The sequence below is a fragment of the Thermobia domestica genome, chromosome 16 (genome assembly GCF_964235325.1).
Source record: "Thermobia domestica chromosome 16, izTheDome1.hap1.1, whole genome shotgun sequence".
Lineage (NCBI taxonomy): Eukaryota > Metazoa > Arthropoda > Insecta > Zygentoma > Lepismatidae > Thermobia > Thermobia domestica.
Window position 1 is genome coordinate 143496735 of NC_137469.1, and position 21196 is coordinate 143517930.

At 35.2% G+C, this 21196-nt stretch overlaps 1 protein-coding gene across 2 annotated transcripts in view; it reads left to right on the forward strand.

Moving 5' to 3' along the window:
* The window catches only part of LOC145673466 (phospholipid-transporting ATPase ABCA3-like), a 312570-nt gene that overhangs the window by 141834 nt on the left and 149540 nt on the right, over window positions 1-21196 (forward strand). For both annotated transcript variants that reach the window (XM_081743188.1, XM_081743189.1), the window contains exons 11-13: window positions 2900-3055; window positions 6628-6699; window positions 16441-16579. In XM_081743188.1, coding sequence (XP_081599314.1) covers window positions 2900-3055; window positions 6628-6699; window positions 16441-16579 — 367 coding nt within the window. The remainder of the gene's footprint in view (window positions 1-2899; window positions 3056-6627; window positions 6700-16440; window positions 16580-21196) is intronic.

The window sequence follows — 21196 nt, forward strand, 5'->3', positions numbered from 1 at the left end:
GGCTACCGTTTTAATTACGTTATGCCACGCCAAACTTTAAGGAAATTATCAGTGTTAATTATCCATAACGTTTCTAAGAATTTTTTTCTGTTTTTGCATTTTACATGGCAGATGTAAAAAAAACAAAAGTATGTTTTGTTATTGCAAAGAAGAAAAAGGGTCCATCTAGTTGCAATGATGTGAACAATCTTTGGGGAAGATGACTGAAATTCAGATCAAATGTAGAAGAGACTACGTACATCCTATATTTCAAAAGCAAATTATCCTAAAATGGGTGGAACATTGTCAAAAATCACGAAACAGTAATGTCAATGAAAAACAAGTAATTCCTCCATTTATCTCAAAACCCAAAAGAGAGAGGTGGCTGAAAATCAGCTTAAATATAGAAGAGACTATGTAGATTCTATATTCGAGAAGCAAATTGTCCTAAAATGGATGGAACATAATCAAAAAGCACGAAACGTTAACATTAATGTCAAGGAAAATGAATGAACACAAATAATTCGTTCACCTATCTCGAAAAGCAAAACAGGGAGAAAGCTGAAATTCAGCTCAAATGTAGAACAGAATACATAGATTGTATATTCCAGAAGCAAATTATCCTAAAATAGATGGAACATAGTAGTGATGGGCAGTGGGAATATTCCCGGTGGGAAGGAATTTAAAAAATGGGAATATTCCCGGGTTTTTCCCTGGCCTATAAATTCCCGGGAAGGAATTTATTTCCATTTCTTTACTTTATCTTCCAAATTATAAGAAACATATGACTAATTACTTTATTTTAATATATTGTGGTTTACTTCTAGGTTTTAAATAATTTGGAGATTAAAAAATTTAAAATTATTTGACTATACTTTATATACCTTAATAATATGATTTTTTAAGTTCCATTTCCATTTGTACTAAAAAGTAGAGTAATTGTGTAGTATTGGGGGCTAAATCTAGCAAAAAGTAGGATTATTTACGGAAGAAATGAGTTGATAGTAGTGTTCAAGTAGTCAAGTAAGTATCGAACACATTTTCTTAGGGCAGTAGGGGATTTGTACAAACCGTAAAGGTAAGTCGGAGTGAGTTATGTGAGAAAAGAAAGTGAATTGTTGGTAACGAAGATAGAAAACGACGTGCCATGCGGGGCTCTAACCCGCCTTCATTCGCTAACGCTCGCTCTGCAATGCTGTCTGAATTTAATGTTGGTAACGTAATTTAACGCATGAAACGATAAAACAACCACACCGGAATAGAATATCACAGAAAAGTAGGTGCAAAAGCTGGCTCCCAATGCTAAAGAACAGCCAAAATTAGCAAAGTACTAATTTACAAATGATGAAAAGGAACCATTTTGTAAAGTAATTTAGAATTATGTAGATATAGAGATGAAGTACTATTAATAAATCCTGAACCACCATTAGAAATAGAGTCGGTCTGTCTCCTTTCTCTGACTCGATTTTCTGAAGAGGTACTCGGACTTTATTTTACATGTGAATTAACGTATGGAATTTCGAGAAATCGGTAGAATGAAAGGTCGTGTATGGCAATGTTACGTGCTAAAATATAAAGATAAGTATCTTGCAAATTTTGTGAACATAAATTGGTGAGACATGTATCTTCTAGCATTTACCCAATCTAATTGGTTTATAATATTTATAAATTTAATGTGTTTATAATATCAGTAATAGTCAAATTGAGCAAATACACTTACATATAAATTTAAAATGTTACTATATAATTTTTCACACATATTTAATTGATAGAACATATTGTAAATAAATATACATGTATGCGTACTCTCTAAATATAATAAAGTGTTAATAAAGTAACATACTAACGTTTAGAATATACATTTTAAAGAATCCTCTGTGGACAACAGTAATAATATGCTGTGATATAAAAATTATTTCAACTTTGAAATCATGATATAGTAATAGAATGCAATTTTCTTCCTGATTGTACATACATTCCCGGATAAATTCCCATTTTGGGAATCTTCCCGGGAATATTCCCGAAAATATCTTCCCGGGAATTTACCCATCACTAGAACATAGTAAAAAAATTCGCGAAACTTGAACGTTAAAGTCAATCTAAAATCTGTGAAAAAATGAAGTCGTTCACATATCTCAAAAACTATAATAAGGAGATGGTTAATTGAAAGCTTATTGCAAAGACATAACGAAGAGCTTAAAAACGACGTATAACACGTAAGATAAATATGGATAGAACATCCTCAAAAGTCAAGTTGTTTAAGTAAAATCAATAATAATGATAAAGTATATGCTTCTTCGAATTACCCAGAGCACCCCATGCGGAGGTTACGTGTTTGAAATATCTCACATTTGGCTTTGGAATCTCCAGATTCGTTTTAGCACGCAACGCGACTTTTGACCTTATCACATGACACAGTCCGCAGGTGAAAAGCTTGGAATCTCCAGCCTATGGCAAACCGGATAGGCCCTTTTATTTTTAATTCTATACAAGTGCATGCTTTTGACTATTTTTCTACATAGTCACATGACACCAAGCATTTTTGATAGAGTGGCGCAAGATTTTATAAATCCTCTGTGTACAAATCTGCTGGCGGACACGTCATCTAGCGGAGAATTGATATCGTGATAATTTCATTGAAGCCAGTGATATGCGTTTGGCATTGCACATCTGCATCCCGTTCTCTTGCATCGAGAAATCGGATCACAGACCTCATCTCTCATTTGGGGTGATTTTCTATTATTGCTATTTGCAGGTACGCAATTTCACACTGATAATTATACCTCTGTTGCAGGCACAGAATACTAGAACATGTATATACCCGTTTGCGCAGCTTCCACATTGTTGCCGTTCCACGTTAAAATTATTATTGTTATATTTTTTTAATGTTCGCCTAGTATGATTGTTTTCTTTCTTGCAGTTAAAAGGTGTTGACAGCGGTGAAGCAAAAGATGAAGCAGAACAGTTGTTAGAGGACTTAGATTTGGCGAAGAAGAGTCAATCCATGCCACCGGCATTATCAGGGGGCATGAAAAGAAAATTGGCGTTAGCTATAGCTCTCATTGGAGGTTCAAAGGTACACTTTATTTATTTATTTATTTATTTATTTTGTGTGTGTGTGTGTGTTATTTATTAGTGAGTTTTCGAAATATTCAATTCAGTGACACCAAAAAGCAAAATTGATTTAACAAGGGAAGTGTGTAAATACTTGTCCTATTCTTAACCTCTTTCAGGTATTTTGATATTTTCTTCCTTCAAAGTGTATATATAAAAGATATGATAGGGTTACTATTGCAGATATGATCGATCATCTTTTTTATTTTATTTTCCGTATGCCTTGAAGAGATGGCAGCCTCTTAAGGTCGTGTTCATTTGGTCGTTTCGTAGTGGGTTGGTTGGATTGGTTAGCGTCTCGTTTAGCAGCAAAGCTCTATGGAAAGGCTCTCGAACCCGAGATCCTGTGTACCGAAGGTGCGCATGTACTAGCCACTAGACCAGCAGGGAGAGCGTTCTTTTCATAGTGTTGATAAACAAAGAGCAATACAGTGGACAGTACGAGCCTTTAGGTTCCGAATTAACATCTCTGCATCCAACAACTTTTGCCAACGTATCTGCAGCTGTACAATACCTGGTGATAAAACTTGGCGGTCGTGGATGCAAAGAAGTCCGTGAGTGCGTTTCGCAAGTCTCCCTCATTTGCGGTGAATATGGTGCATGGCACTGTCTCCCAACCAAGTTATTGAGGGGTCTCCTGGGTCCTCTTTGCCACATGTGACTTGGCATTGTCGTGTAGGAACAACACATTCTTGCAATTTACAAATACCGGCTCCTTCTGCCACAGTGCGCGGTGCACCCGTTGCAACTGCTGAGAGTAAAAGGTCAGCAGTGATACCTGAAAGGGCGGAAGGAGCTCATAATGCACCACTTGCCGACATATTTACCATACAGTGGGCATAACCTTTCGTGGGTGCAAAGTTAGTCTTGAGGTGTGACGAACAGGGTCACGCGGTGACAACCAATGTCTGGTACGCTTGGGAGTGCCATAGAGAACCCAGTTTTCGTCACCAGTGAGCAAGCAATCAAAGATGGGTGTGTTCAGGTGCCGAGTGAGCAAGGACAAACTGGCTGTCATTCATTGTTCCTTGTTGGCTGCCGACAATGTGTAGGATACCCACTTACTTGTATGACTTCCCCACCCCATGCAGGTGCAGTCTGACTATATGAGCAGAAATGTGGAATCTTTCTGTAAGTTCATCACACGTTAGACCACTGTCCTACTCGATGGCTCCTTTCAGGGTCTCGTCATCCAACACATATGGTCATCCATTGCGAGGTTCATTCGAAATGAGTTGAGTTGATTTTTTGAGTTTAACGTCCCGTTCAGCAGCGAGGCTATATGAGACGTGGACCTACTGATTAACGTGGAATCCGAACCACATGTGCTCCCGCTGGGAATCGAACCCGGGTCTCCCACGCCATAGGCGCGTACGCTAACAGCTTAGCCACGAAGGAACTCTTCATTCGAAATGGTCACAGCTCCCGAATGGAATTCCTGGAACCAATCCTTGGCGGTGCGTTTGTTAACAGCATTCTCACCAAATGCCTGGCATATGTGGCAACTGACAGGCCAACTTTAAAGTTATATAACAAACAACAGGCTGCTTCAATACCTTAATTTCTCTTTGATAATGGACGAGCTATGACCGCTGTATATGCGCAACGTGCCTGTATTACTGAATGGCGATGGTCAAACTAATTCCTGATCGCTTGGCAGGCACGTGCGTCATTTCGTTTCATCTCTGTGAGCTCATGATTAATGAGACGTTAAAAACAGCAAGAACTTTTTTGGTTACTTTGTAATATTCTTTCACTAAATCCAACCCTAACTTTGGTAGTCAGTAACTCAGGAACCAAAGACCTGCACACCATAATATTCTGTATGAGTACTAAATTCCTGAAGTTCTATCATCATACCAAGTTTGGTTAAAATTAAATAAATTTTGTCGATCGAGTACCACATATACTGCTCTCCTCTTTTAAAGAATCTAATGAAAAATGAAAAATAAGAGAGAAATTCGGAAAAAAGCTTGGGAAACAAAGTGACTGTAGTGAGTAGGGTATTATAGACGGTTAAGACCAGAGGTGGCTCGCGAATAGTATAGTTCTATTCCATTTCTTTCTGAGTCACATGGAAGAATCTAGAAAGATAGTGTGTAAAGGTACTTAGCGGAAGATGGGTTTAAATATACTTTGGGACACACAGATAGGGAATTTGAGGGCTGTAGAAGTAATATCCGTGATCGTTTATGCGAATTAAGGGATGAGTTTTAGAATTTCGCCAATATATATGCCTGGACAGTGCGTCCACTAAAAGATATAAATGAGGTTAGAAGAATCCAATTACCAAAAACAGTGGAAAGCATCTGCTGTGTTCGTAATGGGATGTTATATTTTAGAATTTTAAAGTGGTATCAAATAAGATAAATTTTACAGCCTGGTTTTTTATCATTTCTTTAGTGGATGTGGGGGCTGTTTCAATCCACTAGCTCTCGTAATGCGAATATAAAGGATGCAAGGGAGAAGGGCTACGTACAATGATTTTAGGAAGAATGGAGATTGTTCTAACCTTTTTCTCAGGATCACAATATCTGCAACATATCACGGTTTAAAGCAATTCCACCGAAATCCAATTTCCATAAGGATTATGCGGAGTCCTTTCGAGCGGAGATAATAGTCAATATAGTCTGTAAATCAAAAAGGTCCATACTTATTGCAAAGATCCCAATAACTAAGTAGCAGCTTCGTAGAACACGATCCTTATTTTCAGTTTAAATGAATTTCAAGGGATAAAAAAGTTAGAACAAGATGGAAATATGAAAAGGACACAAATGATTCAAAGTACTATACGTCGAAAATACTATGACCTCGCATTTGCACCAGCATTGTTGGACCACTATAGAAATACAAATTGCGAGCGGTGATGATAATCAATATAGCAAGTAAAATAAAAAGCATTTTACTCACCAAAAAAATCCCAGAAATTAAGTAATTTTCAAGGGTCTGTGTATTCAGCGTAAATAAGTTTAGAGTGGTTAAAAAGGTTAAAGCATGTAGGAAGATGAAAAGGATAAAAATGATTCAAAGTAAATACAAACTTCACGTTGAAAACACTTTGTCATAATGATATAGTTACCATTTATGTAATGATAACTATTCAAGAGATCAAATTCAAAGGAACTCCATTTCCATAAATTTGACCCGAACTCCAGTCTTTAGAAAAGCACATAAGTGTGTACAAATAAGCTGGAGGCGAGGATTATTTCCTCAAAATTTCGTGGCTGCATTGTGGGAATAATATCTTACTACAGTAGGATTGGTGCACAATAGGATCCACTGACAGGCTTTATTTTATGTTGTAAGAAGTTCCAGATTTATTAATTTTGATTATTCGGGATACAATGATATTAAACCAATTATAACTCCGAACGTTACACATAGGAAGCCAAGATTATAACACTTCGCTTTTCTTTTAGTTAATTCTATGTGAAAAGTAGTCTTTTGAAGTTGGTGGTTGTTTTCTCCTTTTCCCCTCTATATGACAACACTATACGTTTTAACAAAATTCTTATTTGAAAATGTTCATTTTAGGTCATAATCCTTGATGAACCTACTTCTGGAATGGATCCTGAAAGCCGAAGAAAAGTGTGGGATATACTTCAGGTAAACTTTGTTCTATCCAATGTATTCAGTTGGGTCAAATGCGCTTCTATGGGAATTATATAGTTATTCTTGATATTTGCCAGATATCTTCAATGCTTAATTTTATGTTCGAAACATGTCAGCTAATTTAGTTGCTGAACTACGGAGTGAACTATTATAAACGAGCAAGGCAGATTTCAGTTTTTATGTATTTCTCCTTGTCAGGCATTAAGATGTGTAGGAATAAAAGTAATTCCTGAGAGAAGACAGCTGTGTTTTTTTCTTCGTGTACATACGAGGAAAGATCGAAAAGTAACATTATTTCTCTTACTCTCTGGCGGATACAAGTAATGGGTGGAAAGTTGGCACATAACTAGTTTTTAAAGGTCACCTTAGAGATCAGTGTGGTTAGTTCATTTATCTCTTTGGTGAAAGAAGTGTGGTGTAACCATATGGTCCAGTTCATTACATAATAATGAAGAAAATTTTAACTTTTTAAAGGAACTTCGTATAAAAGCACTCTTAAAAATTTTTCTCTCAGCAAACAGACGAATATTGTGTGCTTCGCGTCTGCGACGGAAGTCTTGGTGGACCCTCTCGTCTCTCCAAATAAGGTGCTAAAATCCGAAACAGGGAGCAAACTTCGTCTCCAAAAATTCCTGCCTATAGGTTGTCATAGTTATTTTTAGCTCTGACATCAACAGGTTTCATTGCGAGCCCCTCTGCTTCGGAGAAGCACGAAGAGACGGAGAGAAAAGCCAAGTCAGTCTGACAATTGTTTCTGGTGTGATAACAGCATGTAACCACGCAGTGTAAAAAAATTATGTGAAATTACAAAAAGCATAATGAAAAGTAAAATAAAATACTGTTCACGTACGTTTGCATAATGCAGTGTAACGTACAATATCGTGAGTGCAACATATTATATTAAATAAAAGAAAATGTAAAGCAACACGGGCAAAAAAAAAGCCTTTGGACAACTCTCAAAAGTTAAATCCAAAGGAGCCAAAAAAGAAGATAAAACGGAAAGTAAGGAAATTCATCCCTCCAAATTTAAGAACATCCCCCTGGAACCGCCAGAATTTATCTTTTGTCAGCATCAAAGTGAGTGAGTTTAAGATAACCTAATTTACTTTTCAGTATAAATAATTAATGCCTATACAACATAATAATTTTTGCATTATTAAATTGTATTGGCATTAGATATACAATTAGAATCAGTCTTTATGTCAGTTTCCAAGAATGTTCTGGCCCAAACTCTGAAGTCTACTGTCCAGTTGTTATATGATCGGCTTTGATAAAATCTCCGAATCGCTATTAAAGCCTAAAGGAGACGTCCAAAACATGGAGGATTGAATCCCGGTCTGTCATGAATGCCTAAGCCCTTCTAGGGATTCACAAGACACGAAACCAATACACTCATAAAATGACTTCCGGAATAGGGACGTACAAGAATCGAACCCTGATACACTCAGTGATCTACTTCACAGAAAAGTCGCATAGTTCCATATCATTTACCAAGGAAGAGGAACGAAATGTAGTTGAACTTTTGTGCACTAAACCCAAATTACGACTAAAGAGTTTTAGGAAATGTTAAAAGCGTATGGTGCTTTATGCATATATTACCGCGTTTTCTTAGTCCGTTCTGACTGTGAGACATGCGTTTTCCTCGTCCCTGGGATCACTGTCACAGCTAACACATTAATAAAGTTAGAACATGACCATCGTGAAGAAACTTCTCCAACAATTACGCTTTTAGTGCTAGGCTGCCTTACGAGAATGCTTGCTTCTACATTGGACGAAAAGTTACTTAAGCCCCCACTGCAGAATGTAGAAGTGGCTCCCCAGGTTTTTATTTCTTCGGTGGTAGTAAATGATCGATGGATGGTCATCGATTCAATTCGCCTGAAGAAGTTTCATCTGTCGTACACTCAGAAAACCGATTTCTTTGTTGAAAAATAGTTTTATTTTATATACGTTTTGGCTTGATTATCGATATAACATTTGGCATCAAGCAAGTTTAATAAAAAAGTAAAATCTGTGCGAGGCAGACACGTACTATACTAATCTACAACGATCTTGTCTATCTTTGTACATACTTTCTAAGTATTGTATATAGTTCTGGGCAAAAGTGTTATTTTAAAGGCACAAGCACTTAAGAAGAAGAAGAAAGATGTAAAGATGTAATTTAAATGTTTGTATCTTATTAATATATTTTGTTAATTTGGTTGCTATGACGACTTGTATATCTTTATGGATGTCGTTGTCATGGCAATGTAGAAAGAACGAAGTGCCATATTGTGTAGATTGATTGTATGATATTGTAATGTAACAATACGATATATTTTGAAAGTGAAAATATATGCTGAAAGTGAATAACTGTTGTGCAATCCAGAATAATTTCGTAATCCGTATAAATATACATTAGTAACCATGAAAAGTAACGTAACGAAAAATAATTAACGTTACATATTTTTTATGATACCGAAACCGTAGAACCTTGAGATTATTCAGAAGTTTAGTAAACTATCCCGTCACGGATTACATTCTACTGCGTAATAAAAGATTTATAGAAAAATTAAAATGAATACTATTGCAGAAGTTGAAGATGTCAATATCCCAGCAATGGAGACTTCAACGAATGTAGTTGATTTTTTACGACAGCTTGGACAGCAGATGAATTCTGACACAGCAGATGGATTCCAGATTCCAACAAGTGACACAGCAAATGGATTCCAAATTGGATACCAGATTAGAACAAGTGGCACAGCAAATACGACAGCAAATTGATTCTAAGTTGAATACCAGATTGGAACAAGTGATACAACAAATAGCACAACAGATGGATTCCAGATTGGAACATGTAACACAGCAGATAAATACTAAGTTGGAAATAACCGACAATAGAATGGAACAAATTATTCACAGCTTTGCAGTAGTGAAAAGTACTGTTGATGTAGTTGAAACCCAAGTAAACGAACAGACAAACCAAATTCGAACACTACAAGAAGAAATTCATTCCATCAAAGAGAAAATCAGTACGGCCCAGTGTAATCCTGAACCTACCTTGAACGTTGTGTATGAAGAACAGTAGAAATGTGTCAAGAACCTGTGAAGAAGACAACAACTCGTCAAAAGTCTATTCTGAAAGGGGAGATACCATCTCAAATTCTGAAGACGAAGAAAGACCACATCGCAGGAACCGGACACACGTAAAACCCCGACATCCAAGGTATTTTAGTAATAATAATAGTCGTGTGAATTTCAGTGAAATAAGATCATTAACTAAATTCAGCGGCAGATCTGAAGACATCCCAGCGAGTACATTTTTAGAGAAATTTAAGAAAGGGTGTGAATTCATTGGAATAGATAAAGCTAACTTTCTCAAAATCTTACCGCATATTTTGTTACCACCTTGTTCGGTGTGGTACAAAGCAATAAAAGGTAGTCTGCGTAATTATTCTGATTTTTAAAATGCGCTGTTAGCTAATTTCGAGAACGATTTTATGTTAGCAGACCGGAATGCTGAAATTAGAAACCGACGTTTTGAGCCTGAAGTAGACAAAAACCTTACAGATTTTGTAATCTCTGCGTATAGTGAATTGAAGCAAATCAATCCATACCAGCAGAATCACGTATTATCGCATCAATAAGAATATTATTACCGTTTAGGCTACGGCAAGTATTAATCTCTTCACAGTGTATTAATTTCAATCATTTAATAACGATATTTCACAATTATGAGAGTCAGTCTAGATTGCAAGGTAATACTAACAGAAACCAAGGTAATTATATTTCTGTACGAAATATCAATGTTAGAGAAGATTGTGGTCGTAATACGAGAGGTAATGTTTGATTTTCTCATAATAACAGTGCGACCGAACCTAATTTTAGAAGAAACAAATAATAATCGTACCGTTTTCAGGAATAATGTAAATAATCAAGCTAATTTCTCACGAAATGCCAGATTTCGTAATAATTACATAGGTGGCAGAAATTTTCGAAACAGAAACCAGAGTTGGTGGAAGCAATAACCTACTGGACTGTACTAAAGATCGCTCTATACAATGCAATCTAATCGAATATTTTGACAATGCTAATTTAAACTAGATCCGGCTGACGCGAAACGGGTTAAACCCACGTCAGCAATTTATTCACAAGAATGTGTAAACAGTGATTTAAGATTAAAGGACAAAGCTTCAAATCCTTTCAATGATAGCAACCAACAATATAGTGATTTATATTCATATTGAAATTCTATGACTAGTTTTTCTATGCATGAAACTATTCCTAAAGCTTTGGATTATAGTAATAAGCTTCAGTATATTCCAGTAAGCAATTGCCATTGGATGTTGGATGATGTAGAAGATATGTGTTTACCCGATAATGATTTTGTCTTAAAAACCTTTTGTACAGCTAAAATACCTATTAAAATTAATATCCCCGTTCAAGCTCTGATTGACACTGGCGCTTCTGTATCGCTCCTCTCATATTCATTTTGGTGTGAACTGACAAAATAATATTCAACCCTAGACTGCAAAAAGTGAACAATTCAGTCTTAGTTGATTATACAGGTAAACATAAGAAAAGAGTTATTACTGTGCAGGACTACGAAATTTCAGTTCCTATGTTAGTTATAAAAGAATTAAATGAAAAGGTATTAATAGACTTTGATTTTCTTACTCAATTACGAACAATTTTAGATTTTGAGAACAGGACTTTTCTATACGAAATCTTAATGATAAAATTATTCAAGATTTGATTCCTGTTAGTAGCAGTTTCGCTTGCCAGTCAATCCCTCATGCATAATGTTGTTTTAAGTGTAAATAATTGCGATGATAATAAAACTGATGGCGAGGAACAAAGGAATGAAGAGGCTATTATCTACAATAAAGATCGTCAATTTGATAATTGTGTAAATGTAATCGTAGGGGCTATTGATAAAGCGCATGGAAATTTCGTATCCCAATTTAAGGAAATTCTTCATAGTCATAGATGTATTTTCTAAAAGACCTGGATGCTGTAAAAATTGTCTATGATATTGAAGTAGATACCGAAACTCCTATTGTAATGAAACCGTATATCATACCATAAAGATTTAGAGAGGAAGTAAGAGAATAAATTAGTGAAATGTTGCAAGATGATATAAGGCCATCACAGAGCGTTCATTTAAATCCTTTATATGTAGTGCCTAAGAAATATGGCAAACGACTGAGAATAGTGCCAGATCTGAGAAAATTGAATAAACACATAATAGTACAAGATATCCTCCTGTTGAAGAAATTCTTAGTTCCTTGCAGGGACATACTATATTTGGAAACTTGGACTTAGTAATGGCGTATAACCAAATATTATTAGGTGAAACTTCTAGACCATTTACAGCTTTTCCATTTGGGGGACAATTGTATGAATACAACCGAGTAGTCTTTGGTTTGTTTAATGGAAGTTCTGCTCTAGCTTCATATCTAAATAGAGTGTTAGGACAAGATCTACGAGCAAACGTAATTTTGTTTGCAGATATCTTAAGTATGGGAAAAACATCAGAGGACTATTTGAAAAATTCAGATATTGTCTTGGAACGTTTGGGTAACGCTGGTCTATGTTAATTTAGAAAAATCGAACTTTTTCAAGGATTCTATTGAATTTCTAGGGTATACAATATACGCTCAGGAAATGTGTTTCAGCGAATCTAAAATTCAAGCTATAAAGAAACTACCAGCTCCAACAAATTTGAAAGAAACTCGACAAGTTTTAGGGTTATTCAATTGGTTCAGAAAATCCATGCCTCGGTTTGCAGCATTAGCTCAACCTTTATTCTCTATAACTAAGAAGGGAATTCCATGGCAATGGGGTGCTCTGTAAGCTTGTATTATGGAAAATATTCGTTTGGACGGATCGTTATCTGAAATTTCTGGTATTTTGTGGCAACCTAATCCTACTATAGATGAACCAGCAGTCATACATTGTGTTAGTCGTACGCTGGGAAAGGGTGTACGACGACCGAAATTGAATCACTTGCAGTACGCTTTGCACTTCAAAAGTTTGCTCCATATGTAAGCGGTTGTCATTTTATAGTTTTGACTTACCATAGTTCTTTGACATCTTAAGAAAGTTCAAGGGTACGATAGTCGTTTATTGCGATGGTCACTGGAACTGCAATCTTTTGGCTTTGAAGTACAACATATTAAAGGTGTAAGTAATGTTCCGGTAGACAGTTTTCAAGATTGTTTCCAGACGATAATCACCGAGTGTTATCTATAAATGCCTTTAAAATTTTACAGGATGAAATAGCCAAAATATCCATAGGTGAATTGAAAGGACATCAAAAGAATTATGAAGATTATTCCAAAATCATGTATCATTTGACTTCTTGCCCTCAGGATTGTGGTCGTCCTCGTAATTGCAATTCACTGTATCAGATGTCTAATGAAGTACTTTTGAATAAAGATTTCAAATTTAAAAGTAGGAAGCAAATTTGCATTCCCGCAACTTAGGTGCCTCGTATATTAAAAGCATATCATGACGATTTTGGTCATTTTTGATACTTAAAGGTATATTCACTAATTAGTAAATCCTTTTATTCTAAGTCATTTGGACGCAAATTAAGAGTTATATTAACGATTGCGAGGAATGCATGATAATTAAGCATAATTTCCAATCTAAATACAAACCTATGATGTCAATTATGCCTGAAAGACCTCACTTTCTTTTCAATTGACTTGTATGGACCTCTTCCTCGAGCATCTACTGGTGATACTTTTTTTTTTTTTTTTTTTTTTTTTTGACTGTCATGGATGTTTTTACGAGATATTTAGTGGCATATCCTTTACGAAAAGCAAATCGCAGTAATGGATTCATCCGTGCGATGAATAATGCCAATATTAAAGTACATTTTGTTACTCCATATCATCCAAGTAGTTCTATTGTTGAAAATACTAATTGGAATCTTGGTATGTAATTTCGACACTGTTGCAAAAATAAACACAGACTAGATTAAGTATGTCACAGAAATTACTTCCTTTTTAAATTATTCAGTTTCCGATACCTTGGAAGTTGCTTCGGCGAATATTCATAATATAACTGATGCAATAAAAAACATAGAACAGCATTTTAATGTTAAACTTATTGAGAATGATAAATTGGATTATTCACACCTTGTCAGTATGGTTCGTCTTTGTAAAACACGAAAATTTGAGAGAAACCGTCTTTGTGAGAAACCAAGATTAAAGATCAACAGACAGGTAGATGACAGGTACATCCAAAATTCAAATCAATGACCTAGTTTTTGTGAGTTTATATCCTGAAAATGATGTATCATTGAAGAGAATTTATGTTTTTTGATGGATATGCTCGACCTTATTTGTGTATCAGACAAGTTAACCCTAAGGTTTTCGAATTAAAGGATATAGAGACTGGTAAACTTTTAGGTTTACGAAATATTGACGAACTAAAGTTATGGAGTCTGTCAAAGCATACCAAAAATAAATGGATGCAATTAGTTGAAAAGTTAGTTCCTACAGAAGTTCTATCTAAGATTAATATAGATAATATCGAAGTTTCAGATTAATCCTTAGTGTAATCAATTATTTATTATGTGATCTTTTGTGATATTAATTGGTTTTTGTTTTGTTTCATTTTGAATGTTATGATTTCATTGTAATTTTTACTTCGTTCATATTCTGCGCAATTACATTTATGCATCAATAGAAATATTGTCTATCAAGTTTGTGCTAACTATGCCCGCATAAATGAAATAGGTTATGTTGTATATCAGCTTATACCAAATTTATTGTTAATGTGTATAATGGCATTGAGTTAAAGAATCTAATTAGGACCTAAAAGTTATCAACAAATTTGTCATATTTTGAATATGTCTTTCTCGCCGATAATTTTATAGAATTAAAATAGAATTGATTATCGAATAAATACAAGAATGATAATGAGAAAAAACGAAAATAATATATTATTTTATGAATTGTAATTTTTATATATACGAAGGCTATTCAAAAAGTAAGACAACTGTTGTATATGAAATGTCTAACGGTCCAGGGTTCTTTAATTGTGATCAATTTCCATAGTTCAGGAGCCATTATACAACGATATTTGTATAATGGCCATATCAGTACCCCTCTTTGGTACGGTCCACATTTTGCACCACCCTGACAACGTAGATTGGAATATCAGGTTCAGAGCGTTGAAGAATCTGAAAGTGGATTGCAGACAGGAGAATAATATACCAACTTTACAAGAACGAGACAGCTGTTGTAGGAAGAGATCAGATGAAAGCAAAAATACGTAAAGGAGTAAGGCAAGGATGTGGACTTTCACCTGTCCTATTCAGCGTCTATACAAAAGGGTATGAAAGAATTCTTTGATAAAAACAAGAAAGGCGTGAATGTAAATGGTCAGGTTTTCAGCACAATAAGGTTTTGCTGATATAAGCGTTGTTAGCGGAGAACGAAAAGGACTTGCAGGTAGCATTTTCAAACTTGAACAACCAACTGGAAAAAACATGCAAAATAAAGATAAATAAGAAGAAAACCAAAGTGGTAAAGTGCTCAGGAAGAGGCAGATGTATGGTTAGATGGAGACAAAATCGACGTTCCCCTATTCAAGAAGTCTTAATATGGTCGGACGGAAGAAGTGAAAAAGACGTAAGTTCGAGAATAGTGCAGGCTAAACAAGCAATTAATAGAAAAAGAGGACTGCTAACATCAATGTGTCGTTGGACGTTCGTAAACGATTTATTAAAACCTTGGTATGGAACATGGTGATTTACGGATCAGAGTCGTGGACATTGAGAAAAGCTGAAATATCCAAGCTGGAAGCATTTAAAATGTGGTGTTGGCTCAGAATGCTTCACATCTCATGGACCTAAACGAAAAGAAATGAAGATGTACTAAAGGAAGGTAATGAAGGACGACAGATCATGAAGATAATAGGAAAAAGAAGAAACAGAAGTTTGGCCTTCATATTCGGCACCCCGATTGGATCACCATGCTGATAGAGGAAAAGGTAGAAAGAAAACCAGGAAGAGGAAGACCAAGAGAGGGAAAGGTAGAAGAAAAACCAGGAAGGGGAAGAGCAAGGATAGAATATTTAGATGCACACGAAGAAGAGACCTTATCAAAGTATAAGACAGCTCATCCAAGGAAGAGAAAAGTTTTTAAAATTTGCATGTTGCCCACCAACCTATGGTTGAGGAGAACAAAAAGAAGAAATATATATATATATATATATATATATATATATATTGGTAAAGAAAATAGAAAAATAGTTTATATCGGGTTTAATTAGGAAGAAACTGGGAGAAGTTTTAAGAAGATTTAGTAAAGATAATGTATCAGATGAAGACAGTGATATAGTACCGAAACTAGAACATATATTAGTAATAATAAGTAATTGTTTATGCCAGATTTAATTTATTTTTTTATATGTAGTTCCAATGCTAGAATGAATAGCATTTAGAGAAAGGTATGTATTGCTGTTCCACGTTTCCTTGTGTAATCATTTTACATTGTTTATGCCAGATTTAATTTATTTTTTTATATGTAGTTCCAATGCTAGAATGAATAGCATTTAGAGAAAGGTATGTATTGCTGTTCCACGTTTCCTTGTGTAATCATTTTACATTAATTCCTTCTAGTGTAACGAGTAACAATTGGGGAGATTCGTTTGTTTTCCTATATTTAGTTACTACGAAACAATTCATTTCATCAAAGATTAAATTACTAGTAATAGAATAATTCTTTGCTATTGCAGAAAATGAGAGGTGAGCGGACAATTCTTATCTCTACTCACTTCATGGAAGAAGCCGACGCTCTGGGCGACAGAATTGCTATTATGGTTCATGGACGCGTATTTTGCTTTGGTACACCAATGTTCCTTAAGAAATTATACGGTTAGTACACATGTATTCATTTTGCGTCTAGATTTCTACCTTAAAGTTTATATTATTCTCTCATATTGCAGAAAGTTCAAATTACTTAAGTAATTAATACCATTCAAAGATTTTCTAGTAAGTATCTGTTATAATTTGTATTATTATTTTACAGTGAAAATAACTAAGTTTCTTTTTTAATGAAAATACAAATTGCTTTTCCCATTGTTTACTTATAAAAATTTCAGTGCTATGTTGAACCTATGTTCTTCTCTTAACGTCAGAGAGCGGTTCAGATGTATCCAGTGATACCCACAGACGGTTTTAGAACACGGGTTTTCCACCCTAAGGGTTTTGGCTGGGACATGATTTTTCATGGAAAAGGGCATAATCTAACTTCAAAAATACCTTAACGATGTTTTTAAGAAAACTAACTGTAAAAACTGTAGTATAAATAAAATTTTAAATGTAATGTCATAGCAAAGAATACAATCCGGTTTGATTAAAAAGCCAAGATTGTGCTAGGAGGCGTAAGTGAATATGAACTGAATCTGTTCAAGAAGAAGAAAACACAGCCAGCAGTAGGACAAGTAGAGTCTTGTTCTGACATGCAAAGCAGTGTAGGAACTTATCATCTTTTTTGTGGGGGAGAGACAACCTGAGCAAGCATTTTGATATTCTTTTATTGGGGAGAGAATAGTAGTGTGTCCGCTGGTGGTGTCCTTTGTATTTTGTCCCATATTCGTGGTTTAGTGTTGCAGTATTAGATATGTCCATATCAAACTGCTCTTCAAGCTCAAATTAAATACAAATGTATATACTCTCTGTTCTCCTGTATATATTCTCTGTTATTATGGGTCATTTTATTTTTCTTGTGACAGTACAAATTTTAATGAATCTGAGCGTTTTAAAATTTGAACTAACTTTCTGAGAACTAAATCTAATCGTCAGCATAAATCAGGGTTTGAAAAAACCCGGGTTTTTCTGAAAAAGCCCAACCCACCTGGGCCCATATGGGTTTTTTCGGGTATTTTCGGGTTTAATTGGGTTTTATCAAAATATTTCAATGTCTTTGGGTTAAAAGTGTTAAAATGTGATTTATATTTCAAGATTATCATTGTCACAACTTGCAACAATATTCCATTCACTGCTATTTTGAAAAAATGGCCGCCATTTTGAAATTTTACGTTGGATCATCGCCAAAATATATACAGCTAATTTAGAGTATCTCGTGCTTCTACTCTTAAAATTTCGACTGCTCTTTGTAGCGTGCATATCCGCTATTTTGAAAAAAATAAATTGTCACCATTTTGAAATTTTACGTTGGTATGCCGCCAAAATCTATACAGGAAATTTAGTGTGTCTCGTGCTTGTACTCTGAAAATTTACACTTAAAAGACCGGAAGTGATTCCCTGTAATACGTGTGGTGCAAGCAGACGAACGAACAAATGCAGATAGAAATCATCCCAGAAGCCTCAGTGACGTTTGCCAAGTATGAACACCAAATATATTAATTTAACAGCGTAAAATAAATGGTTTTTATTGTTGAAGTTCACTTTCGATACCTTGTGCGTTCAATTACGGGAATTTCCCGAGCACTTGTTGCAAGAGGGATCTTTCCAGCAAATTAATTTAAGACCATTAAGAAAGATATAATTCATATTTTTTTTTAAATAAACTAGCTTTTGGCTAGCTGGGGGCTCTGCCCCCACACCCCGAGTTTGCTCGGCCTACGACCTCGCATTTCTTATCTATCACCCTTTGCATCAACAGTGAATTTCGTGAACTTGCTCTTCATATTTCCTGAATCTGCGCACCCAAGGGGGCATAGCCCCCCACACACTGTCTTTGCTCGGTCTACGGCCTCGCATCTCTTGAACCCACAATTCTATCATTTATTTTCCTATTTCAACTATTTAAAAGATAGTGCCCCCCTAAAAATTAAAAATATTCACTTTTGGCAATTTTTCTGTCGGTTAGTCCCGGAAAGCTACCATCATGCCAAATTTAATCATTGTAGCCCTACAGGAAGTGCTCAATAATTTGTCAGCTCATGTAGTTTTATATATAGTTAGGATGTTTCAGAATGTCTTAAATAAAATTAAATATCTTCCAACATAAAATAAATAGTTTTATTGTTGAAGTATACAGTTCCGATGCTTTGTCCGTTCAATTGGGGGAATTTCCCGAGAACTTCTTTCGGGACGTGTTTTTTTTTTTTTCTTCCTACCTCGAAAATGCAGCTCCCTTTACTGTACATCGAAACTTCCACTAGTACGAAAGTTCGAATTCAGCACTTGAAATAGAAAGCGGTACGTATTTCGGAACTCTGAGCATCGAGTTTCTTAAATTTGACGAATTTTTACGCTTTTGTTGGTGTTGATTCTACAGAATGCTTATTTGAAGAGTACCTACAAATAACTGCACTAAACTGTTGTTGTTGGAAAACTAAATTTTACTGAAGAATATTTGTGTTACCATCAAAGGTAAGAAATAATACTAATAGTTTTACTAATGCACTATATGTTTACTGGTAGTACCGGCATCTATGGCTTTAAACGCGTCAAACGTATGAGGGACAACGTCCCTCGGCGTCGTCGAGTTGGCGAGCACACTATTCACGGAGAGTATTTTCTAAAATATAAAATTGCATTTTTTTCCCTTCAAATAGGCTATAAGCATAAACCATACATTAATTTGTTACTTAATTATCTCAAGCTAAGCTAAGGTAAGGTTTTTTTTTTCATTATTATTCATTCAGTGCATTCAGAACTTTATAAAGGTCTTATGTTGAATGTTGTATACCTTAACGGAAAAGCATTCATTTCGCCCAAGGAAAGTCCAAAATCTGATAAAAATCACTTTCAATGTGATCACCTTGGTTGTATCAATAATATATTAACAAAAAGCTCAAAAACCCAGGTGGGTTTTAAGGTGGGTTTTTTCAAGTGGGTCCAACCCGAAAAAACCCGGTGGGTTTTTTCGGGCTGGGCCCACTTGGGCAAACCCTGGCATAAATGTATAACGCCATCTACATATTTTGGTAATAACTGGAGTGAGTGGGCGAATTTTAATACAATTTTTAGTTCCAGTTAAACCTGTCTCTATTGATTACCGTTGGTTCCGTTGGGAAGTTCCAATTTAAAGAAAATAAAGTTTTCTAAAACAAAAATATATTATTGTAGATCACAGTATTCTAGAGCACTACTAATTACCTGTGTGTTACCTTGTATGTTGAAGTAATATATAGTGAAATTTATTTTTGCAATATATAGCATCCTCCGAAATAAATATCTTAATTTCGTCATTTGCACACTGTATTATATGTCATTTGAACATGCTAATTACCTACAAATCACTGTGGCACATATTTCAAAAATATTTTCTTTCATCTTCTTATTACAATAAATGATAAGATAAAACACCAGTCCCAAGACATACTCAAAACATTCATAATGTCTCTTCCGCCGCTCTCAGCAGTGGAACATTTAACCTTTTGAAAATGAATGCGATTGTCATTAGTTCTACATTTCCTGTAAGCTCCCCGGGAGGAAACGTATTTGAAGACGTGCCGAAAAGAAGATGATAAAATCTGTCTGGACTGAATCATAAAATCGTCTTGCCTTTACAATATGAATGTGAAGCCTTAACGGTATCAGTCTATTGATATTTGATATACTCCCCGACAATTATCATAAAAGCATAATTAGCAATAAAGAATACCACCGCCTGCTACTGTATTTTGAGTAACTTACTTTCAGTAGACAAGTTTTTCCTTCCATTTCTAATCTCCTGTAATACGCAACAGTGAAATATGTTCTGAAAGGGTTTGTAAGGAATGAAGATCATGTAGATGTTTCGTATACAGAGGTGAATTTAACATTAACAGCGTAGGAATAACTGTTTCAATGCGACCAAGTTGCAAGATAGATATGTAGCCTACTTACAGATTAATAAGTAATGCATGTCTTATGACAAAATGGAGACGTCACAAGACAGACCAAATTAGGCAAGTTTCCAAATTAACAGGGTTTTTACAAAAAAATTCGACCGCTATTCGTCAACGAAAGCTTACATTTTCCTTCCGAAGCTCTTGATGAAACAAGATGTGGGTAAAAGTATTCAGTTTTAAAGTGCAGGATTGTTTCATTACGTTGGAGTGTTCTGCTTTTTATTTCATTGAAAAAAAAAAAAAAAAGAGTAATTTGATACTTGGATAACCAAACTATACTTATTTTATTTTTTTATTTATCTATTGAGAGTGGCTACTAGGGAATATTAATGTATGGAAAGTTAGAACGATAGTTCTTGAATTCGATATGTTTTGATTTCAACGTCCATTTTGAGCATTGAGGCTTCAATCCACAGCTTAACGCGAAATTAGAACCACATGAGCTGCCACCCGGAATCGAAACTGGTTCTTCTGCTTCGAAGACGTAAACGCTAATCATTTAACCATGAGGGAACACTAGACAATAGTCCGTTAAATTATAACAAGTGAGTTTCGTTTCACAATGTGAAACTACGATAGATTCACTCGTAGTGTGCGAATTCAATATCCAGACTTAAAGTAGTACATCTATAACTATAGGTTGCAATAGAGCAGTGATTCTCAACCTAATTCCTATCACGAACCC